Source organism: Rhincodon typus, chromosome 10 (genome assembly GCF_021869965.1).
Source record: "Rhincodon typus isolate 14 chromosome 10, sRhiTyp1.1, whole genome shotgun sequence".
NCBI lineage: Eukaryota > Metazoa > Chordata > Chondrichthyes > Orectolobiformes > Rhincodontidae > Rhincodon > Rhincodon typus.
The window spans coordinates 19758226-19784492 of NC_063341.1; the positions used below are offsets into that span (position 1 = coordinate 19758226).

Genomic DNA, 26267 nt, shown 5'->3' on the forward strand with positions numbered 1-26267 from the left:
AATGTTAGCATTTCTCTGGATGGATGAAATAAGATTGACTAGATAACATTCCTCATCTCTAACGATCTTGAGAAACTCCAGTGATTAAATTGTGTTGTTTTCTATCTCCATATTATCAGACCCTTCTTGGTTTATAAAGAGTTTTTCAGCCAAAGCATCTGGTAGGAGTGAGTTAAGATAAAGTGCTGTCTAATTTCACTCTCTGTGGAAAAGCTGTTTGCCTCATACATGCCTGGCTGATCAAGATTGACTACACGTTAGCATTCTGATGAAAGGTTATCCAGCTGAAGTTTTAACCTCAATTTTCTCTTCCCGGATGCTGCTAGACCTATTGAGTATTTCAATAATTTTCAGCTTTTATTTCAGATTTTCAGAATCTACTGGGTTATTTTTCTGCTTTAAAATTCTATCTTACAGTTCTGTGACCTTTCGGTCAATCAACAAGTTCCAACATCAAGCCATCTATTATTCAGTATTTTCAATAAAGCTTTGAATTAAAATAAGTTTCATGTGTTTTATCTTTTGAGTCTAGAGCCACATCAACATTCATGAATGAAAAAATACGTTTGACAAAATTACATTTTAGTACAGAATAATTGATAGCATAGAAAACCAGTGCACAAATAAGTAAATTAGCTGTGCTTCACAATATTCAAAATGCTTTTGTATGCGTACCTACAACATTTGCTGAAACCACATAATTACTTGAACAAAAATTATGCTCACATACATGAATTATCACAACACAGCACAATCAATTTTAAAAGTATGACATGGAGAAAATGGCAACATTGTGACCTGCCAGAAATCTCACCACTTTCTGCGAAGTTTTAACTCTGTATCACAATCTACTGTGATTTACCATAATTTCAATTGTTACAATATATCTTTGCCAGCATATAAAATGCAGATGGTGACAATTGTTAATTTTACTTATACTGAATATATCAGTATGTCACTGGTATTGGAACATTGCTACTCCACCTAGGACTGTGTTAAACCTCTAGGTTATAATCAGAAAAAACATTGGCAGCATTTAGGTTCCTTTCTACACCTGATAATATTGTTGTCATACAATCAAACCAAATATTTTGTGCATCCTGCAGTTGGTGACAGTAACCTAACACCATCTTTCCATGTACAAATTTTAAAAGAATCACTGCTGCTCATATTTTTACTGGTTCAACTGATTAACATTACTGACTGATTTAAAGAACATCACTAACATTCAGTTACTAATCATAATGAGGACAATTCCCGATTGATGCCAAAAATGGTTAAATGCATCACATTGTTATTTTTTGAGGAATCTGCAGCTGTGTCTGGTCTTGTGTTTTAGTCTATTATATTAACTGTGTTGCTCTGACCATAGTTTTACCTGCATGACCTCATTAACTATAATTCATTCAACTATGACTATAGCTTACCTTTCTCTGTTGGCAAACAAACTCTAAAGAAAAAATCTTGATAAATAATTTTTAATAACACCTTTTACCAGCAAAAGCTCTACGTGCCATTCCCCATGGGACTGTTGTTGAACTGATAGGTTTGAGTCAAGTAAAACAGAGATGAAACAAAAACAGAGGTTAACCTCCCTGATCTTATAAATGATGGCAAACTTCTAGATGGCAGCAAAGGGCTTCAACCTTAATGATGACAGAACACCCATTATCAATCTGCTTTATCTCTTCCTTAAAGACACTCAAGAGCTTTCTACACCATGCACACACACAGATTCCACCATAGTGTCATTACTTTCTAAACCAATGCACAACACCAGTCAGAGGGACACTTGTCATCTTGATTTAATCAGTCCAAATATAAGCTGCCAACTCGCTTCAGGGACATGACATTCAGTGAGGAGCAAGAGTGATCTTCAAGCTCAATGGGTACATGCAGGCTGCAGCCATCTTCCATATCCTCCCGTCCACTGGGAAGGGGACAATCAGCTTTGCAACCCTGTAGGTAGATTGAAAAAGAGCATGTTGGGTTAAGACTTAAAGCAGCATTTCTTTTACTCTAAGAGCTTAAATGTCCCGGAAACTATTACTATCTGTCAAAGAGTAACGGGTGAGTGATTTGTGCTCCCAGTGGCAACTGTCTGGTCCCTTTTAATTGGTTTGAGTTGTCCTGACAGATACCACCTGTTCCTGCAGAAAACGCCAAGCTCCAGTCTCGAAAGCTGTTGGGTTCGTGTTTCTTGGCTTTCTGAATGTTCCTTAAATGTTGATTGCAAAAATTATTAGAATAAAATATCCACTACTCCTACTATCATCTATTCAAAATCTAAGCAATATTTTTGCAAAACAGATTATAAGCATTAATGTTGATGTCAACTAATATTTGTAACTAAACAGGACCTTCTTCATCTCTTCTAATCTTCAAACGCTTTATAAGATGGCAATGGCCACTCAGTAAGTTCTATTGAAAGAAATTAGTTTTTGGAAAGTGGTTTACATCAAACAATAATAACAAAATTAAATTCACAGCATTCAGAGATATTCTTTGGGTTGCATTAATGAAAGCTTTTGATTTCTCCTCCTATTCAGTGGCTACAGTCTCTGAAGCCCAATGCCAACATTTCTAACATTCCATTAATTGACAGAACAATGGACATGCTTTAGAAACCAATCTGTCATTTTATAAATAAAAGCACACAATTCAGCCACTTCAGTCACAATACCCTACTGTGGCATTTAAATTGTAGTGATGTTCCATAAAAGATTCAAGGCTACCTACAATTGAAACCCCAAGCAAACACATTGACAAAAAAAAAATCCATTTGCAAAAAAAATAGAGCAACTAAATAAAAGATGTCATCCATTTAAAGATGGCTTCAGTGAGAACTCAATTCTCATGTTAGATGTTTTTTTCAGATTATGTCTTTTTTCTCCCTTTTCAGAAACTCTACTCTGTTCAAAGCCTCAACACACATGTTAGAGCTGGGTTCTGCTGTGTTCTGAAGCATTGGGCAAAAGCCTGCTGACAAGCTGCCTAGTGCAGCAAGCAGTTCCTTGTGCATGATTGCATGAATGTTTCTTGGCAGCCTGCACCTTCAAGGTCTCCAGTTGAAACCTCTGAATTTAGACAAGTTTGTTCACCTCACCCCCTAGCCAAGTGGCTCTTGTGGCATCATATCCTTCCCATCAAAACACCCATCCTCTCAAATGGAGATGCTACACACCAGTAGCTGATGATGCACCATACAAAGGCTTCCTCCTGTACCCTCACCCCTGAAGTATATGTAGAGTCTCTGAGCAAGGGCTTGCTGGGGTCAAATCAACCCCACTCCCCTTTCTAAAGTGGTAGAGGGTATTGAATCTATTCTATTTGTGAAAGTAAAGAAAAAGACAGGAGTTAATTTTTTTTTTACAAAGGATAAAGACAGCAGTGGCAATTTATAAAGCAGAACGTAGCATCATGGAATCATAGAGACATACACCATGGAAACAGACCCTTCGGTTCAACTCGTCCATGCCAAACAGATATCCTAAATTAAGCTAGTCCCATTTGCCAGCATTTGGCCATGTCGCTCTAAACTCTTCCTATTCATGTACCCATCTAGATCCCTTTTAAATGTTGTAATTGTACCAACATCCACCACTTTGGCAGTTTATTCGACACACACAACACCCTCTGCGTGAAAACGTTGCCCCTCAGGTCCCTTTTAAATCTTTCCCCTCTCACCTTAAATCTATGCTCACTAGTGTTGGACTCCCATTCGCTTTAAGACGTTGCCTATTTACCCTATCCATGTCCCTCATGATTTTATAAACCCCTATAAGGTCAGCTCAGCCTCAGACTCTCCAGTGAAAATAGCCCCAAACTATTCAGCCTCTCCTTATAGCTCAAACCCTCCAATCCTGGCGACATCCTTGTAAATCTTTACTGAACCCTTTCAAGTCTAACTACATCTTTCCTATAGCAGGGAGACCAGAATTGCACACAGTATTCCAAAAGTGACCCAACCAATGTCCTGTACAGCCGCAACATGACCTCCCAATTTCTATACTCAATGCATTGATCAATAAAGGGAAGCATATCAAATGCCTTCTTTACTATCCTGTCTACCTGTGACTCCACTTTCAAGGAACTATGAATCGACACTCCAAGGTCCCTTTGCTTGGAAATAATCCCCATAAATATTTATTATTAAGCGTATAAGTCCTGCCCTGTTTTGCCTTTCCAAAATGTAGCACCTCACATTTATCTGTGCAGAGGGAATAAAGAAAGAAGAGTAAAGAGGATGACGTGTGGAACAATCCAGTGTAACATTTCCTCCAGCCCTGTTCCTTGCCACCAACGCTATGGTCTCCAGTCTATGATAGCTATTAGCTTTCCTTCCACAGAGGACCTGATGTGCAAATGGATGAGACTCATTTGCATTAGCCTCCTGCTACAACCTTTGCTGGCAAGAAAGAAGTGTTCTTGTGACTTGCTTCAAAGGTAATTGGTGAGTATAAATGTTGTTATTAAATCATGCGTATATAGTGTGTTTGAGAGCGAGGGTTGCATAGTAATGAAAGTACGAAGGACAGTATGTGGGAGTAGAGGAGATGATGTGAAGTAAAGTGTGGTTCTGCGATTATAGAGGGTAATTTTGTAAGTAATGAGGCTAGATATGTTGGAGGTCTGTGCTGAGAGCAAGTGAGCAAGATTATTACCTCAACAGTTGTGATGAACTCACTGAACTTTTTTCTGCTTTGCCTCTATGTCCTGACATTGACTGTTTCATTTACTTGCTTCCACTGATGGGAAAAAGAGTTGCCTCAAAGAGGGGAAAAAATACAGTTTAAAAGTAATACTTGGAAATAAACATACGCTGGGCATGCTGGAGCTCCTTTTTCAAGTATACAGGATGAGCCAGGCCTGTATGTATCATTTGCAAGTTTTATTGATTCGCTGTATCAGGGCTGGGGAGCTTGACCTTTTGCTAGGGGGAAAAAGAATCTCCCTCATTCTATCAATCTCCTAGACCATGGTCTCCAAAGCATTATCAGAGAACCCAAGCATGCAATCAGCAGATCTCAGACCAAATGCTTCTTCAAATGCCAGCAGAGTGCACCTTTCTTTTAAATAGGTACTGACTGCCTTTAGGGGGCATCAGTCAAGCCTATTTTTCCACCTCCTCTGAACAGTCATACAGCCAAGGAATAGGACTGGTTACAAGCCTGAGCCACTATACTGAGCTGGCAGCAATTTCACATTGACTCTGTGATCGTATGAACAGGAGCAAGCAACCCCCTGAACCCATGAACCCATGAACCCATGAACCCCATGAACCCCATGAACCCCATGAACCCCATGAACCTGAAAACTCGCACTGCTCTGTTGGCCTGTTCTTAGGGCAATCATATTTCTAAGCCACTGCATTCAAAAATACAGCACTGTTTATTTGCAAGACATTCCAGCCACCCTGGTACATTTTAGCACAGCATTATTAGGATATTGGCTTATATTGCCAAGGTGAGGGACTTATTTTTTTACATTTGAAATGAAGTATGTGGTACGCTCCACAGATCAGATCCAGCCGCTCTGCAACAGGGAACAGCTATTACTATAGAGCAAAGCTCTGCAAGTAGGAACCATAGGTTGGAGCAAAATTTCAGCCAGTTGGGTCAGAAATCCCCAGCACACACAAGACATCATGCAAACAGAATGGCTCTGAACCAAGACAATTATAATGCAGCTTTATAAGCAAAATTTATGTTACTGTTGATTTGATTGATTAATACAGATGTAACATTTTGATTAATATGGATGTAAGGTAAGAATTTCCTTTTAAAGAGCAAGATTATTGCAATTGTTTTATGACATATTAGAATGTTTCAAGTAAACCCTGTTATCTTTAAGTATTAATGTTAAGATTACAAAAACATTTAACCTTTATCTTTCATGAATGAGTAATTTAATTTAAAAGTTAATTTAATTTAAAAAGTCTTTTATGCAGCGGCAAGTGGGGTAGGGCCAGAGGCTAGTCCAACGGTTTTGTTTTTTGCCCTATTAAATGGCCCATGAACAAAAATGAAACTTGAAAATTTGAAATATAAGTAAGTGGCAGGTGAATGGCATGAGTAAAACACAATGCTTGTAATAATTTTACAAATACATTAATCTGTAGCAGATAATCAATGCCAGCAGACTGTAGGCAAATCATCAAAGCAGGTGGCTAATATGCATGGGCAATGCCTGACCAATGCCAGTCTGACTCAAGGTATGAAGGTCATAAAAGCAACTGATTCCTCTGGAAGAGAAATTTACCTAAGCAAAACACACTCAAATGCCTGGTCTTTTTACATCGTCTCAACTTTTGTAGCCGAAACAATACACTAACAAGTTCTACTTGATTGACTTGTATCCCCTTGAGTGCCTTGTTTCTCAGGCTGCAGTGGAGCTGGAACCTGGTCGAGTGGCAGCCCCTTTAATTCAGAAGCAGCTTTGCTGGTTCGTAACACCATACAAAATGCACAGACTACGGTACATCCCATTCAGCCGTTTTGTGATCAAAGGGAATATTGGATTAGCAAAGGGAATATTGGATTAGCCAAGGGAATATGGGCTGTATGCTTTAGCAGTTTAGCACTGTTTCTTGTCACTATAAGCACCTAACTGTCAAGCTGTCAACGACCTATCACAGCTCCTACTTGTTACACTGCCACCTCCTCAAGTTCCTGTCAATGTCAAATATCTCTCACATTCGAGAGCCTAAACGAGAAAAAGAATACTGGTCTGGGAGATTTTAAAATACATTAGGATTAACAGGATGTACAACAGGGAGATACTTTCCAGGACTGTGTGGAAAGGCAGCTCGTGAGGATAGCAAAGTTAACTGCTAGAATAAATCATACATTGCATGAAAGTCAGTAAATGCAATATTTGACTAAAAACTGATTTGGCAAACAGCCTACAGTAGAAAATCTGGAATTTTCTATTCAGGAACTGATGGCACAGGCAATAAAGGGTCCCTCTTCAGTATTTTGTTATTACAGTGATGACAACTTAAGGGGAAAATACCAAAAGGACATTAGTACTTTGTTTTAAATGGTGGTTTGTAGGATACTTTTTAATCCATTTACACTATTTCCTGACTAAAATCTTGTGTTTAGTATTTTTCTGAGGACATCAGCAGTGCAAAGGTTACATGTTCTGATTTCATCAAGACAAACATTTTACATGCATATTCTCTTGTTTGAGCATAATGTCTTAAGTTAGGAGTTGAAATGATATTTTGTGATATTTGGATCAAGTCAATTTGCAGATTCGTGGGAAGCTCCTTTAAGTGGCCAATCGAACGCATTTAGGAGTGTATTTCCTGAACAGTGGAACACAAATTTGAACTATTAACACGTTTGTGCCCACTTTCCCCTACACATTACTGAAGTAAAGGATTGAATTTTCCAGCTGCATGCTGCCAGGTGCTCTGTGGGGATCCAGATCAATCGCCCACACCTAACTGGGCATGATTTTCTGAGTTTGTTAGCATTTTACCGGTAGAAGAGTCACGCCTGCACCCCCTCACCTTACTGCATGAGGAAGCCATCAGCTTATTGAAAGTCAAACATGTATTCATAAACAGCCACAATTGTGGCCCTTTCAGTGGGGGAACTATGCCCTGCCCGATGGACAGCCCTAATATTCTTGGCCTGTTATATATCACTAATTGTGACCAGCATTGAGAGATGTACAAGCTCTTGTGTCATCCTACATACTGCAGCAGCACCACCACCTCTGGCAAAGGAGCTGTCAATCTTTCAATGCTGGATGGCTTCCTATAGCCATGCAGCCTGCCCAATGTCCTCAACAGGGATCATGGAAAGGGCAAATTCAGAGGCTTCTTCCAGGAAGACTGCAATCACAATCTCAGTGTCAGCAAGTAGGGATTCAGGACCATCATTTGAACCTGGCATCAGGGAGTGAAGTGCAAAGGAAGATCCATTTAGGTGCCCAAAATGGTCTTGGGGCTAGAAGTCCAGAACTCTGGATTATAGGCCATTAAGACAATCACCAAATTGCCATTCCTTGGAAATAAAGTAGTGTAGGTCAAATATTTAAAACGAAGTTCTAAAAACCGCATGATAAAAATCCCAATTGTCAAACTGTCAAAAATCTTGTACAAAGATTTTAAGCATTGAGACTGGTTTCCTGTATGACCTGTTGATACAAAGGCTTTAGCCCAAAAGTTATAAGTGGTTGTTTTAAATAAGTTAATATCTACACTCAGATAGCACACACAGGAATGTGTAATTAGTATGTTAGGTACAAATGCAACGGCTTTGCAGAACAGAATTTCCACCCTCAAACTCAAAATTGCTATGAAAATCCACGTCCACCCTGAGAACTAAGGTAGAGAATCCCAAAGCTGTTTTCAGATTTGTGCCTGTTCACAAGTCGGACTGCCAAGCAATGATTAGGGACAGCGCAGAACAGCCAAGTTTGAATGTTACATCATTGGTCTCCCTATGGCTGGGAGTATTTTAAAGTATGCTAACTGGACTGAAGAAAAATTAGGGGTGTACTTTCTGATGTGTTCACCAAAACAGAACATGCTCACTTGGAAAGGGTTCCATGGTGCTGGATCATATCTAAGTTTGTGAGCATTTTTTGAAGAAAGGTAAGACCAGACCAATGAAGCAATTAGGTCACCACAACAGTTGAGAATTTAGGTGTCATGTATCTTCCTAAAACATCTAAAGCATCAAGACATTTTTTGCAACATATCTTGCTTCTTTTTTTTAATTGAGATGATTTAGTCACTGAAATTAACATACTATAGTTAAAAAACTGCTGGCAAATGATACATGGTTGAGTTCTCACATGAGTTCTTTAAGCACTAATATATTGACAATAATTATTTCTACCCTTAAATAAAGCCAAAAGGTGGATAATTTATCTTGGGGGCTGGTAACTGTAAGACTAAGAGTTGTATTATAGCTGAAAAGCCAGGATGTTCCTGGAATTGGATGGCTTCTGCTGGTCCAACACTGAAGCACTTTATCAAATGGGAATTCAGAATGTGTTTTGTTTTATTTTTCTCTCTGATCAGGAATTAAATGGTGAGTACAATCTGCTTGTATGTATTTCACTCAATGTCTCACATGAGGACAGAGAGCATCAGTGGGACATCTGACCATGGTGAATGCTGTAGAATACCTGCTGCCATTCTCACCCAATACTTACATATGTGAACTTTTCAGAATGGGTTACCGGACACCAGTCAAGGCCAGAACCATAGAAGATTGTGAACTTCATAACTAAGAGGTTCTAAGGTCTGTAGCAGTGCCTCTGCCACCTTGTGATTGGCAAACACTGTATAGCCTGGGATCTTTTTCTAGGTTCAATTCCACATGTACTGATGTACTTCAACTATAAACACCCTCTCAGCTTTTCTAAAGGAAACCCTTTTGTTGAATCAGTAGAACAACAAAGTTAAGCTTACAAGTGATTTTGGACTATGCTAAAGGATCTCCTGATCAGTGTTTTTGTCTTTTTTCCTGATATAGGCAGTAATACAGGTCAGTCACATGGTCTACTTAACAGACAGAAACAAGTTTGTCACTTAGATGATTTAGCATAGAGTTGTGATTGTGACCAGCTTGTACATCGTACGGCGTACTTGGCAAAGGATCAAATAGATACCTTAATATTAGTTAGTGGAACATTATTAAATAATCAAAAATTATTTTCAACATTTACCTCAAAAGGACAAGCAAAGAACAGCAACATAAAACAAATATACTTGAGCTTGTACATCTCTCGATGCTGGTCACAGATGATTTAGCATAGAGTTCATTTGGGAGTACAAATACATATTCAGATTTCAGTCCGCCTAGGGCAGCATACAAGTTTATAAAATAAACAATAACATGACCAGTTGCCCACTCTCCCCGACATGCAACAGGCCCCCACTGATAAACAAATTAAGAGTGAGAGGGGAATAGTCATGGATCTTGCCTCTGGCAGGCAGATGTTTCCATGCCTGCTGAATTTCAATTTATTTCAAAAGGAGAATTAAGCTTTGCCACTGCCATTTATCCTGTGCCAATGGAGTTCTGCTTTGTTTGCTAGTAAAGACCATCAACTGCAGCAAAGAAATGCTACTAGAGTGTTAGGATTATTTTCAGAATTGTAGAAAGATCACAGTAAGCTTTCAGATCCCCAACAGTGTAGGATATGCTAATCTATCAATTCTGCTTTCTCAGGCCCCACATACTTGACAAAGGATCAAATAGACACCTTAATATTAGTTAGTGGAACATTATTAAATAATCAAAAATTATTTTCAACATTTACCTCAAAAGGACAAGCAAAGAACGGCAACATAAAACAAATATATTTGAGTATTGTAAGTGGAATTTTACATACAACTACAGCAAAGTCTGTAGATCAATGGAAATGTTCGTTTAGCAAAAAGCTCAAGCAATTTGTACTCTCCTGATATGGTTTCTAATCATATCCTTATTGGTCACTGTTTTATTCTCAGATGTGAAAGGGACAGTCTTGAATAAAGTCTCAGTCAAGACACTGGCGCTATAGTCAAAAAAGCTTTACCAGGATGTTACTAGGAATGGAAGATTTGACTTATAGGGAGAGGCTGGATAGATTGGGTCTTCTTCCACTGGAAGAAGACATTCAGAGGTGACCTTTTGGAGGTTTTTAAAATCATGAGGGGTATAGATAAGGTGAATGTCTTTTCACTTTGCTGGGGGATTTCAAGACTAGGGAGTACTTTTTTAGGGTGAGAAGAGAAAGATTTAAAAAAGGACATGAGGGGCAACTTTTATACACAGAGTGGGTTCCTGTATGGAATGAACTTCCTGAGTGGTGGATGCAGGTACAGTTACAATGTTTAAAAGACATTTGGATAAGTTCATGAATAGGAAAGGTTTGGAGTATTATGGGCCAAGCACAGGCAGATGGGACTAGTTTAGTTTGGGATTATGGTCAGCAAGAACTGGTTGGACTGAAGGAGCAGTTTCAGTGCTATATGACTCTACTTACTGCAGTTTCAGGTTAGAAGTTATCTCAGATTTGGTAGTATATCAGATATTAATGGAAAATCAGATAAAGTGCTACAGTCAACATTTCAAAACTGGCTTTTCTTTTAGTAAGGCAAGTTCAGCTCTATCTTTATTGGTCTTTTATACATTTCCCTTCCCACCGGCACTGATCCCCATTCCCCCTTCAACCCACATCATTGCTGAGGTTCAGTTCCAGTAATCTTCCCCATTCCTCAAACGTTGCTCAGTTTTTGTCCTAGCTGAGTCTAGACTATATTACTGTTCAGGACACCCCAGCCAATCCCAATCATTGTTTTATCTAAAGTTTACACATGAACTGCATGGGTTGCAAGATATCAGTCATGAGTGGGCAGACTGATAATATTCCCCATACAAAGCCAATGCTTCTACTGGTACTCTCGCTGAGATTAGCCATTTCCACATCAATCAAGTATCTGGCACAGGGATTGTTGATATCCAATCAGCAATGTCTTACATATCCAGTTGAAACCTTGGTAAGGTTATTGGTGTCTTTTTTTGTGCCTTAGAATATATTAGCCTTAGTATTGCTTTAAGCAGTATACAGGTCAGGAATCAATTTACTGAAGCTGTGGAGTTTGGGCTAATACAGAAAAGCAGCAGAGTGTCAGCACAGCAGGTGCCTCAGATCAATCTAAAAGGGTGCAAGGAGATGCACAAACTTTACTAACAAAAGAAAACTATAATCACACCAGGGTTGCAATGTGATACTGATGTGTCTACAATGAAGCAACTTAACAGAGTGCTCTCCTGTAATGGACTGTTACAACAGGGACTAATATAAGTCCCCTAGTACGCAGCAGGTCTTTTCAATAGGTCAAGGTGTTTGTCAGCATTCACTTCACTTGGGAACATAGTTGGAGTTGTGCAGCCAGCTTAGGCCCAGTGGTGGGATCTGTATTTTGAAGTCGCTTTTAAAATGTAAATATTGTGAAATCGTATAAGCTGAGTACAAAGTAGAAAGGACATCCTGGTTTTGTTTTCATTGCACATTATCAATCTGAGTTTCAAATAACTGCACAAAGGTACTTAATACGCACCTCCAGTATTTTAAATATCAGTTGCAATCCAACAAAAATAATTCCATGGGGCAGGAATGCACTCCTTAATTACAAAGGGACATTGTAAATCTCTTTGCATTAAGCAATTTTCTTAGCAGTCGATCTGGGAGGATTGGCACATTGTGTACAATGAGTGAAGAACACCACTGTTAATCAACACGCAAAAGGGAGATAGTGTTCATAGGCCAAGGTTAACACAGCTGCTTGTAGCATATGGTAGAAATTCTACGTCATGTTGGATGATCGTAACCTGATCATTGCAATACTGCATTGTTCATAATCCACACTTTATTTGGGAAGGGATTGTGCGCGCACGCGTGTGTGTCTGTGTCTGTGTATCAGTGTGTGTGTGTCTGTGGAGTCACAGGGCTTGCAGGTTTGCCTGGGCAAATAGCGTCAGGATTGGCAACAGGAAGTGGGAAGCCATTTGCCATTGAGAACTCAGCAAACAGTCTTTGATGTAAGGTGGGTACAGTAGGGGCAGGGGAGATGCTTCCAAACAGATAATGATGTGGAGAGGATAAAGAATGGCAGGACATGGAAGGAATCCTGCTCTTCCTGGCCACAAGGAACTTTATCAAAATTTGGTGTACCTCAGTCTCTCTGCTCTTTCACTAACACTCCCAGCATTGCGATGCCAATGCCCATCAAAGCTGCCAAAGATAAATGTTACCAGATGGGAAGATGCAACTCCACTGATCTTAACTATAGTTCCATTGAGCTGGGGCGTGAGGTTAAAAAGTGCTTCCTCTCACGGCACTAGAACAACAGGTGCTACCAAAAACTGAAAGTAAATAATGCTCATTTTGAACTGTATTTTTGCATTGAATTTCTGACTCACATGTAGCATATAGTTCAAAAAGACACAAAAAATAAATCACTTTTATTATGGGCCCTATTACTAACAGATCTCTTCAATATGATGAAAAATGTGTGTTCAGAAGCATTTCCTGAATGGTTAACTATTTCTTCTACCTCTGTTCTATTAAGTATTTTTAATTCAATAAATTTTATTTAATCAATATAAAAATAAAATTCAAGGAAACACAGAAAAAGCATAGAAAATAGGAGCAGCAAAAAAACCATTTGGCCCTTTGACCTTTTGCTACCATTCAATTCAATCCACGGCTGATCATCCAACTCGATACCCCATTCCCACTTTCTCCCCGTACCTATTGATCCCATTAGCCCTAAAAACCATATCTAACGCCCTCTTGAAAACATTCAGCGTTTTGGCCTCAACCACCTTCTGTGACAGAGAATTCCACTGTCTCACCCACTCTGGATAAAGCAATTTCTCCTCCACTCAGTCCTAAATAGCCTACCCCATATCCTTAGACTATGATCTCCCAGTTCTGAACACCGCCAATCTTCAGGAACATCCTTTCTGTGTTTACCCTGTCTAGTCCTGTTAGTATTTTAAAAGGTTTCTGTGAGATCCTCCCTCTTTTGTTTCATCTCCAGTGAATATTGTCCTAACTGATCAAATCTCTCTTCATGCGTCAGTCCTGCTAGCCAAAGAATTTGTTTGGCAAACCTTCACTGCACTGCCTCCATAGCCAGGACATCCCTTCTCAAAGAAGGTGTCCAAAACTTCACATAAGACTCCAGATGTGGTCTCACCAAGGCCTTGCACAAATGCAGCAAAACATCCATGTTCCTCTACTCAAATCTTCTCAATATGATGGCTAACATACCACTTGCCTTCTGCACCATGTGCTATACCTGCATGCTTACTTTCAGTGACTGGTGTGTGAGGACACCCAGGTCTCACTGGACCTCCCCACTTCCTAATCTATCACCATTCAGATAATATTCACCCTCCTGTTTTTGCTACCTAAGTGGATAACCTCCCATTTATCTGCATTATACTGCAACTGCCATGCATTTGCACACATAAGCAATCACACAGAAGGATTTCAGCATCCTCCTCACAGTTCATACTCCTACCCAGCTTTGTATCAACTGCAAACATGGGGATTTCCATTTAGTTCTTTCATCTAAATCATGAATATATGTTGTGAATAGTTGGGATCTAAGCACCGAACTCTGCGGCAGCCCACTAGTTACTGCATGCCAGTCGGAATAGGACCCATCTGATCTTATTCTTCATTTCCTGTCAGCCAACCAGTTCTCTATTCATGTCAGTACACTATTCCCAATCCCACGTGTTTTTAATTTTACACTAATATCTTATGTGGGACCTTATCTAAAGCCTTCCGAAAGTTCACACAAGCCACATCCACTGGCTGTCCCTTTTTAACTCTAAGTTATTAAGCATGATTTTCCTTTTGTAAAGCCATGCTGACTCTTTCTCTGCTATTAATTCTTTTCATATTAGACTCTAGCATCTTCCCCAATACCAATGTCTGGCTCACCAGTCTATAATTCTATATGCATTGGCTTGGTAACAACATTGTAAAGTGCTTCAGAATTATTTCAATTACCCATACCAAATCTGTGAACATATCCAAAAAGAACTGATCTGGCAATTCTACTCAAAAAACATTGTAAGGAAATCCTTCTGAACATACTTATGTATCACTGCACATAGTAACCAGATTGTGACATTTTGATCTCCTCTTATAACTAATTGAGACATTGCATGTGGCCCTTCACAGAAAGGGAAGATTCAATAAACAGTTAACTGCAAGGACAATACTCTGATTGAGAGTATTTCTCATATTCCTTTTACAATTTTTTTTGACACTAGGATCCAGAGCTCCTGGGTTAATTGGGTAATATGGAATTCAATATCAGCACGTGTGAGTTTATCTACTTCAGTGAAGAATAACTAGAGTAATTGGACTCTGAAGAAAAATGCATTGGAAAAGCTACGGAGCTTGCAGTGTCCTTTCCACCTTGACATTGACATAGAAAGCAAACCATGGATCATGGGGAAGGTAACTGCCAGCACGGACCATTTGGGCCAAGTAGTTTGCATCTACGCTGTGATGACTGAGCAACCCTGTTTATAAAAAAAATAAAAATAGAGTTTGATACACATACAGAACAAGAACGTATAATTTCCTGTCAATTCAGTGCATTTTAATGTTGTGCAGCAAAGAAGATTTTATCCTTGTCATTGAATATTTTAGCATTTCTTATGCCCACGTAAAATCAGGTAAATAAAGGCGGATCCATTATTAAGTGCTGCAGTTTGTTTCATTGTTGAGCCATTGTGAGTATTAAAAGTCAGACATTTTTAACAGCACTTCTCATGACCACTGGATGCCCCAAAGCACCTTACCATCAATGAACGAAATATAGTTGCTGTTGCAATGTAATAAATGCAGCAGCTGGGTGGCATGCAAAAAAATCCCAAAAACATCCCAAAAACAGCAATGTGATAAGAGCAATAATTATTGTCCAGGACACAACAACTTATATTTGTATAACACGTATAATGCAATGAAAAGTCATTAGGCACTTCACCGAAGCATTACAAATCAAAGTACAACTGACAGCCCCAAGAGATATTAGGTAGGATGGTCAAAAACTTAGAAAAAAGGGTCTGTTTTAAGGATTTTCTTATAGGAGGAAAGCAAGAAAAGTAGGTGGAGAACTGCAGGGAGGGTTTTCCAGCGCTGGGGCCAAGATAACTAAAGGTACAGCCACCAAGATGATCTACAAGTGGCCAGAATTGTAGGAGCCCTAAAATTTCACAGGGCTGGAGGGTAGTGATTACAGAGTTAGAGAACTGTGAGGACATAAAGGATTTGAAAACAAGGATGAGAGTTTTAAAATCTAGGCTTTGCAGGAGCCCATGTAGATCAAAAAGCACAGCAGTGATAGAGGAAAAAGACTTGGTTCGAGTTAAAATAACAGTCACCTTGTTTTGGTTGAACTCAAGCTTATGGAGGGTAGAATATGGGAGTCGAGCTAGAAGTTGGAACAGTTGAGTCTAGTGGTAACAAAGGCATGAATGAGGTTTCAGTGGCAGATGAATTGTGACAAGGTTGAACTCAGGAGATACTGTGGAGGTGGAAGTAGGTGCTCTGCATAATTGCACGATGATACAGTCAGAAGCTGATCTTGGTGGCAAATCTAAGGCTAAGGTTGCGAACAAATTAGCTTAATCTCAGTCTGTTCCAAGGAAGGAATGGAGTAAGTAGTTATGCTATGGAATTTGGATTGGGGACTGAGAACAATGGCTTAGGTCTTCCCGTTATTTACTTGCAGGAAAATTCTGCTCATCCAGTGCTGTATTAGCAGCCTGATGATTTAGCAACAGGGGACGAGTTGAGAGAGGTGGGACAGCTAGAATAACTCCCTGTTCTTCAAAGTAGAGTGATGAAATCTTTTATGCTCATCTGGGAGGGAAAATTGTACACTTTAATGTTTCATCCAAAAGGTGGCACCTCTGAAAGTGCTGCACACCCTCAGTACACTCTGGAGTGTCTGCCTCTCATGCCCTGAATGGAACTAAAAAAACTACCTGTTGACTCAATGGCAAGATACCATGTCACAGCTGACATAAGTCCACAAGTGTTTAAGATAATGGCAGCTCCATTCTGCAGTCCATTCCTTTGACGTATTGTTGAATGTCCGCTGGCTGTGGACTAATATAGCACACTCAGTACATTATAATTCAGGTCATACAAAGATTGACATATAAATCTTCTCCGGCATTTTTTAGCACAAGAGATAAAGGAGTCAATCTCTTAAGGGAAGATTTCTTGTAGCATTAATGACTGAATTAACTTGCATATTACTGTAAAGATTAGCGTTAGGAACAGGCATGTTGTGCACAGACTCATTGTTTACATTCATGACCTCTGCTCTTCACAGCTGTGCTGTGACTGATCAGAAAGCCGGCAGCACAAGTACAAAAACCACATGTCCCCAAAAGTCTTTTGAACAAGCTTGAAATATCTCTACAACACTGGAGTTAAGTAAGTTAAGGGTTATTACAACAATTTGGGCACAATGCAACTCTAGATATCATCAAGCTTACACATCTGTGTGTATAATATGAGTGATTAGGTCTCAAATAACATGTTAATGCTCTGTTTTGACATCATCTTGTCATATTTTCTTTTCCAAATGTGACTTTCTTTGATGCCCACTTATTATCTGAATCAGCTCTTCCCAAAACATTTTGAAGGTGAGAACTATTACGTTTAAAACTAATTGGTCAAAAGGGAATAGACAAGAAAGAGAAAGGGAGGTTTAAAACAACACAAACTTCATCAATACACATACAGATATTTTCACAGAAAATGCTGGAGACACTCAGCAGTTCTGGTAGCAACTATGGAAACAGAAACAGAGCTAAAATTTGAGTTGAACGTTACTCAGAACTCCAGTTCTGGTTCCCAACTCCAATTCTGGTTCCCAGCTCCAGTTTTAACGAAGTCATTATGGGCTTGAAGTGTTAACTCCATTTCCCTCTTTCCACAGATGCTGCCAGACCAGCTGAGGTAATTTCTGTTGATATTCAGATTTCCAGCATTTGCAGTATTTTGCTTTTTTTGTGATATTTTATGTGGTCTGAATGCATCATTTTAGAACAACTGACCTGTTAGTAATAGTGCAAGGGGCAAGTATTAATCAAAAGGTCGTGTAACAGTCTAAACAAAGCATTGGCTACATGGAAGGCTTTTTCATTCATAAATTGTTCAAGCAGAATACTGAGCCAGAAAATTGAAATGAGCATTAAGAACACGTTAAAGTTATTTATGACGATTGAAATAAATCTTTTTCTTCAGGATTTTCAACTGTCTTTGGTAACATGTTCTTGCAGGGAAATTAATTAACCCACTCTACTGAATGTATAAATAACTGCCGATTAGGTTAGCAGGATAATGGATTTACCAGTTTGGGTGTCTGCACTCCTGAAAAGCAATGAAAGATTGGAATCTAAACTGTCAATTCTACATCCCATTCTAACTTAAACATCTATATAATAAAGGTACCACAAGAGTCTAGAGAAGCTGAACTGCATTTTTATCTCACACACATAAAAGAGAATCTTTAGTCTTCAATAAATAAATGACAGGTCATTTTCTACCTTCCGTTAGAATACTGGGTCATTTTTCTAATGTTTAGTTGAGAGCTGAGATTCTGCTTCTAACTGTAATAAATCAAGAACCAAAAGATTTGGTTTAGGCAATACAACCAATATATGAACCGATCTTTAAAGAACACTTCAAGTAACTAAGAAGTAACTCATGTGAATCAGCACACCACAGAATCCAATGTCCAGCAAACGAATTCCTGCAGAAGCCGAAAAAACGCTCTCAAATAACACCTTAATGCTCTGTTTTGACATCTTCATGGTCTCAATAGTTTTCTTTCAGATGTAACTCTCTTTGATGTCAGTTTGTAGTTTAAATCAGCTCCTCCCAAAACATTTTGAAGGTGGGAATGACTGACTTTGCAACCAATTAGGCAAACTGCTCTGAACAGAATATATCAGAATGGTGAAAGGAATGTTTAGGTAAGTGTAGACTAATTTTGGACGGACATTTAACATTGTACATCCAGGTGTGAGACACTCCGGGTTGCATTTTTCAGTGAGTGATAATCTCACAGAGGTTACCACATGGATTCTTTATTTTTTACAAAAGAAGGGAGCTTCGCATTTCTGAGAAATGATCCCATTCAGGATTCCTTCAGAAATGCACAGCAATATTTCCACTCTGATAGCTCTATTGTAGCATAGAACTGACAGAGGAAGGCAAAGCACAGCAGTCAGCTGCTGTATTCTGACATTAAAGGCCCTGACAGCCACATTGACAGCTGCTGTCGAACCATACATGCACAAGATCAGTGCAATGTTCAGATGCTGGAGGGTAGGGTAAGGTAGGTTTAGGGTGCCTGATAAGTAGAGAATTTGGATAAGGTGCCAGATGAGTAGGGGTAAGATATCAGGGAAAAGGATGCCAGATAGGTAGGAGATAGAGTGGCAGATAAGTTGTGTGCCAGGTTCCAGGTGGGTAGAGTATCAGTTCAGAGGCTAGGGTAACAGGGCTTGGGATACCAAGTGGGAAGAGGATAAGGTGCCAAGTCAGCAGGGTACCAGGGTGGCAAGGGGTCGGGTCCAGCAGGGTTGTGGATGGTCTGGGTGGGTCTGATAGGCTGGTTGGGTTAGGTCCAGAGAGCTCTGGTGGAGGAGAGGAATGGAGAGTTAGAATGCTGGAGGGTTAGGTAAGGTAGGGTTTAGGGTGCCAGGTAAGTGGAGTGCCAAGTGGATCAGGTGCCAGGTAGGTAGAGGTTGGGTTTGGGATGGCGGGGGAGAGCGTATGGTCTGATCTGGTCCACAGGGAGGTGGGATCGGATTTGGTCGAATGGTTGGGCTTAGAGTCTGATAGAAGTGGAAGACATAGATGCAGCACAGGGAAGTGGTTAAGATCAGGTCCAGCAGCAGTGGAATGGGTGGGGGCATCTGTGCAGATACAGGGAAGGGGGTTTGGGTCCTGGGGAATTGGTCAGGTCAAAGTCTGGGGGAGTGGAAGGGGTCTGCGATGAAGAAGCTGGGGGAGTCCGCGAGGTAAATTGAGTAGTTACTCAGAAGTTAGAATATATCTAATTACGATATTTTTTCCTGTGTAACTACTTACTTGCTTTCATTTTAACACTCTTAAGCTTCCGACTTAAATGGAGACTGTGAGAACATTCCAGACATAGAGGAATTTCCCTGTGGAAAATTAAATCTGCCGGGCAATTTCTTCAGAGTGTGATGTGATGCAGATTCCGCAATAATGCTGCAGTAATGACTGGCCATTGGAAATATTTGAGCTAGCTTTCTTATCCCGGATCCCAAAAGAAATTATGAAAGTTTTCTAGGAATGACTGTCAAAATCTTCTTCGGCCATTATTCAATTATACATTTTGCTGTGTTTTAGTTTGAGTATCTTACAGGAGACATTCTCAGATTTGTGTGTGAGGGAAATAAATGAGAGTAAACAGTAATGCCATCACATTACTAGAGCATTTTGTTTCCAATGTCCAACAACTCCTCCTCATTTGGAGCCTGATAGGTGAAAGATATCCGAATGCGTGTCCCCTGCACAGATACCGTTGGCTACTCCAGGTGCAGGCTATCACTTCTGGCTGGGACTCATTCCTCAGCAGGAAATATTACGAAGTTGTAGATTTGACAGAGTAGGAGCTGACCTCTTGCTGCCACTGATAGACAATAGTATATAGTAGGCGCCAAAGCCACAGTGGATGCATATTTAGAAATAAATAGCTGCCTGATGAGTCGTGGAGTTGTACAGCATTGAAACAGACCCTTCGGCCCAACTCGTCCATGCTGACCAGATATCCTAAATTAATCTAGTCCCATTTGGCAGCATTTGCCCCTTTTCCCCCTCTAAACTCTTCCCATTCATGTACCCATCCAAATGTTGTAATGGTACCAGCCTCTAACACTTCTTCTCGCAGCTCATTTCATACAAGCACCACCTTCTGCATGAAAAAGTTGCCCCTTTAGTCCCTTTTATATCTTCCCCCTCTTACCTTACCGTTTGGACGACCTATCCCAGGAAAAAGACCTTGGCTATTCACCCTATCCATGCCCTTTATGACTTTACAAACCTCTATAAGGTCACCCTTTAGCCTCTGATGCTCCAGGGAAATAGCCCAGGCCTATTCAACCTCTCCCTATAGCTCAAGCCCTCCAACCCTAGCAACATCGTTGTAAATCTTTTCTGTACCTTTTCAAGTTTAACAGCATCCTCCCTGTAGTGGGGAGACGAGAACTGAATGCAGTATTCCAAAAGTGGCCTGACCAATGTCCTGTACAGCCACAACATGACCTCCCAACTCCTATACTCAATGCACTGACCAATAAAGTCAATCGTACCAAATGCCTTCTTAACTACCCATAGCATACACCAGGACCCATGTAGATCACAGCAGTCTTCCTTGACCCAAGGATAGTTTGATAAATCCTTAAGGACCCAAGAGAGATGAACCAGTCCTGAGAGACCCCATGGCACATCCACCAGTCCTCAGTGACCCAAGGATGGACTCACCCATCCATACAGCCTCCTGTTTCTTAAAGAGGAAAGATCTACCCCAATAGCTGCATTAATATCATCTTTCATTGTGAAATTTCAAATAAAAGAACTTTCAGGTCCTTGAAGGACACTTTAGAAGTGTCAGAGTCCAAAGGTGCAAAGGTGTCCCACAAACAAACCATTTTTGTTTGACTGGAACTTTGAGTAATTGCTGACTGGTTCAGACAAAAATTCAGCATCAAATGCTCACTTATAACCGCAGTTAATTTCTTTCAGTAGCCAAACCTAGCATGATGCTCAAATACAATGTAAATGTGATTAGGTTTTGTGGACTGGAGTAGGTAAAACCCATTAAAGCACTGGCTGATCCTTTCAAAAATACAATTTTGGGTGGATTTTAAAAGGAAAGTAATTTTCAAGTAAAACTATGTATGACATTGGCTAGCTTGGTCTTAGTTTGTACAATATTCCCTCAGGGTATTTGCAAGATTCTCATTATTAAAGCATTGAAGAGCTAATTACTAGAATGGAATAGACCTAAACAGTTCAGAATATAATCACATCATCAATGATCATTTTTAGGGGATGAAATCATGTAAAACAATCAATAACAAGGTTGATTCAATGTTCATCCGAAATGTTAGTGTCCCTGTCCTCACTACAGATACTGTCCGACCTGCTGAGGCCTTCAGAATTTTAAGTTAACGGTAACAAGGGATGTTTTGTATTGACAAATCAGGAAGATTAAGTATGAACAAATTGTCGAGAGAAAAAAGATTGATTCACCTAGCATTGGCATTCCCCACTTTATAGAAGGAAAATGACTGGAAATATCAGTAATCCTCCTTAATGTAAATGGTAACATTTGCACATCATAGATAAGTGTATAGATGTAAAAATTACATCACATACTGAACTAATATCAACAGTAGACAATATTCTTGAGTCCTAATAATTCAAATTTAACAAAACTGTAGCGATTATCTGTAACAATATACCCTTATCTCATTTTATTACCAGACCATCTGGATAAACAAATGTCTAAACAAATCTGCTCAGGTTGTGCTGTAGATACAGTTGCCAGGTATCCTCATTAGGGACCGAGTTGTAGAGGAGGACAGTGTGAAACAGGCTGGTCAGCTAGAGGAGGTCAATGTTAGTAAGGCAGATGTGCTGGGAATTTTGAGGAAGTTGAAGATAGATAAGTCCCTGGGCCTGATGGGATTTATCCAAGGATTCTACGGGAAGCGAGGGGAGAGATCACAGGGCCTTTGGTGATGATCTTTTCGTCCTCACTGTCCACGGGTATACTGCCAGAAGATTGGAGAGAGGCAAACGTTATTCCCTTGTTCAAAAAAGGGAATAGGGATAACCCCGGAAATTACAGGCCAGTTAGTCTTACGTCAGTGGTGGGCAAACTATTGGAAAGGGCTCTGAGAGATAGGATTTATGATCACTTGGAAAGGCACAGTTTGATTCGTGATAGTCAGCATGGATTTGTGAGGGGTAGATCATACCTCACAAATCTTATTGAATTCTTTGAAGAGGTGACCAAACACGTGGATGAAGGTAGAGCAGTGGATGTGGTATACATGGATTTAAGTAAGGCGTTTGATAAGGTTCCCCATGGTAGGCTCATGCAGAAGGTAAGGAGGCATGGGATAGGGGGAAATGTGGCAGATTGGATTCAGAATTGGCTGACCCTTAGAAGACAAAGGGTGGTAGTGGACAGAAAATATTCAACATGGTGCTCAGTTACGAGTGGTGTATCACAGGGATCTGTCCTGGGTCCTTTTCTATTTGTGATTGTTGTAAATGATTTGGACAAAGGAGTGGAAGTGTAGATTAGCAAGTTCGCGGACGATACGAAGGTGGGTCACATTGTGGACAGTGCGGAGGGCTGTTCTAGGTTACAAAGGGACATTGATAGGATGCAGAGCTGGGCTGAGAAGTGGCAGATGGAGTTTAACCCTGAAAAGTGAGAGTTATTCATTTTGGAAGGACAAACTTGAAAGCAGAATACAGGGTTAATGGAAAGATTCTTGGCAGTGTGGAGGAGCAGAGGGATCTTGGGGTTCATGTTCACAGTTCCCCAAAAGCTGCCACCCAGATGGATAGAGTTGTTAAGAAGGCGTATGGTGTGTTAGCTTTCATTACCAGTGGATCGAGTTCAAGAGCCATGAAGTTATGCTCCAGCTATACAACAGCCTGGTTCGGCCACATCTGGAGTATTGTGTCCAGTTCTGGTCGCCTCATTACAGGAAAGATGTGGAGGCTTGGAAATGGTGCAGAGGAGATTTACCAGGATGTTGCCTGGAATGGAGGGAAGGTCTTACGAGGAAAGGTTGCGAGAGCTATGCCTTTTCTCTTTAGAATGACGAAGGATGAGAGGTGACCTGATGGAGGTGTACAAAATGATCAGAGGTATAGATAGAGTAGACAGCCAGAGACTTTTTCCTAGGGTGGAGGTAGCTATTACAAAGGGGCTTAGTTTTAAAGTGAGTGGAGGTAGACATGGGGAGACATCACAGGTAGGTTCTTTACTCAGAGAGTGGTAGGGGCGTGGAATGCATTGCCGGAGAGGGTAGTGGAGTATTTTGTAGGTAAGATTTTCAAAGTATGTTTGTTTATTGTGTCAGGTTCTACGGCAGACCTAGCAGACTTTCCTGTGGCTTAGTAGTTCTGTACATAGAACAATACAGCACAGGAACAAGCCCTTTGGCCCACTATGTCTATGCTGACCGTGATTCCATCCTAAATGAATTCCATCTGCCTGCATATGGTCTGTATCCCTCTACTGCCTGCCTGTTCACGGGTTCTGCACATAGTGGATGCTAAAAGACTCCAAACGGTAAATGTATCGGCATCATGGCAGGGCTTCGGAAAGGCATTGTGGCGGTATAAGAGATAGGAAAGGCCATACAGGGGGCATGGAGGTTGTAAGGGCCAGGCTAGTGAGTGCTTGAGCATTTAACAGTTATGGATATGGTCACCTTCCTTGGACAAAAATATGGCAGACAGGGGCCTCTTTAATGTTGACAGGTTTGCCTCCCATCTCCTTCATGAAAATCTTGCCTTTTGTTGTTATAAAGCTATTTCAAAAAAAAACCAAACGTGATGGTTGATATTTAGTGATGGATCCTTCTGACCTAGAACTAGAAAATTTGCAAACACCTAAAATTAACCTTTGTACAGCATGGAAGAGTTTACAAATCAATACAATAACCTAGAGCAGAATCTTCCCTTCCTGTTGTGATGTGAGCAATGGGTGAAAAAGATGGGAAAATCAGAATACCACATCAGGAAATTTTTTTGCGATTTTTCCCTCAAGCCTGAAATGGCAACTTCAGGATCTCACTATTGAGCAGGTACTACCCAATTCCACACATTTGCATCTTATTAAAGCCCCAACTCAGCTTATTTATACTCCACTTCCAATTCTCCCTTCCGTCCCAAGAAACTTGACAGCACAAATTCCCAACGTATAAATCACAACCAGTTCTTGATGGCTGCTTTTGCCAAATACTTGCCCCAGCTATCATTCCAATGTGCCTTCAGAACAAATGTCCCAGATTGTTCCATGGCCACCTTGAGTTGTAGTCCATGCAAGTCAGCATCGGCAAGCCACCTGCTTCACCACATCAATACATCTGCTCTCAGACCAATCCACACACCACTTCAGCCCTTCAGGACCTTACCTTGGAGTTCAGCAATACCTACGACTTGCAAGCTTCTCTGTCAGGTTGCTTTGCTTGCAGTGACACAGGATCATGTGATTGGCCTTAGCTTGCTTTCTTACTGCTCACTCAGTTTGTGCTTACTTGGAGGCTGCTAGCCTCTGCCCTACTTCACAATGCTCTCTTAATGCACACTCACTGACTTAGCACTAACTTAAAGACTGCCAGCCTCTACATTAGTCACATTGCTCCCTTAGCAAGCAGGGTCTTCAGTGCTAAGTTACAGCCCTGCCACTCTATGTGGTTTGCATTGCAGCTCACTCCAAGGAGCAACCATGGATGTGTGTGGCTTTTCCTAATCCTTGATCCACAAATGCATCTGGGATACAACTGAGGTCATTTTCTACAAATTACAGCTCTTCATATTCCTCTCCCCATGATGAGGAGAGTCAAGCAGCTCAGGCAGTGGGATTCTCCAGCTTTGCTGGCTTCCACCAAATGTAGGGTGGTGTTGAACTGCACCCATGTTGCTCTGGGAGTACCCTAACACCAAGTTGCAAAGTTCATCAACACAAAAGACTTCCATTCCATCAATGTTCAAATTATGCATGGTCATTGATGCCAAATTTTGGAGATGTGCACCAGATTCCCTGGGAACTGTCATGCCCACTACATACCAGAAAACGCATCCGTTCCTCAGGCAACACATAGATGGCTGCTCTGAGATAATGGATAAAACATGGCTCATATCACCTTTATGAAGCCCTCAGACTAATGCAGAACAAGAGACACAACCAATGCAATAAGGGCACAACTGCCTTCCTCTCAACCACCCCATCCACTGAGACTGCCAGGACACTCTCCATGAAATGTGAAGCAAGCTTTCCTTTCCTCTAAACCTTAAGGGTCCAACACTACAGATTGTGGGGTCATTTCTGGCTTGCAGTGACTGAGTTGGTGTGAAGCTGGGCTTTATACATTGTGCCAGAGGCTTAAAAGCCAGAAAGTCCCATCAGTGGTGAGCACTTACACCTCCCCAGCTGCACAATTCCCCAGGGAAAACATCAAGAGTTTGGTACAATTAATGAGTTGAAGAGCGGACGATTGTGTGAGAAAAGTCGCTGTGAGCCAAGGCAGATCAGGCACCATGAATCTCACTTAACAAAATACCTTAAGTACAGATGTGAAAATTCCAGCCTTAATTATCTGAATTAATTCAAGAAAGCACTTAAAAGGGACAGGTCCCATAACACACAACTATAATTTGGTATAACTTCCAATGTATCATGAGCAATATTGTAGGAGACTGGCAGATATTTTAAAATCATACAAGATGCCTTTCAATGGAATTGCTTTTAGTCCAAACTTGAACTTCAAGAGGCTAATGTTGTCTTAATATTCCATTTAGTGTTCTGAATTATAATGTACTGAGAATATTCAGCATCCTAATGCACATAACATACATGATCCTTCGTTCTTTTCTGTAAGAGAAATCTTTACGAACCACACGTTCATTCCTCAGTA

General features: G+C 40.4%; 1 protein-coding gene across 1 annotated transcript in view; it reads right to left on the reverse strand.

The window, feature by feature from the left end:
* LOC109927772 (adhesion G-protein coupled receptor D2-like) overlaps window positions 1–26267 on the reverse strand; it is a 259955-nt gene continuing 233688 nt past the window's right edge. The window contains exon 24 of the mRNA XM_048601531.1: window positions 1–1959. Within this exon, the coding sequence (XP_048457488.1) occupies window positions 1810–1959 (150 nt within the window). The 3' untranslated portion in view covers window positions 1–1809. The remainder of the gene's footprint in view (window positions 1960–26267) is intronic.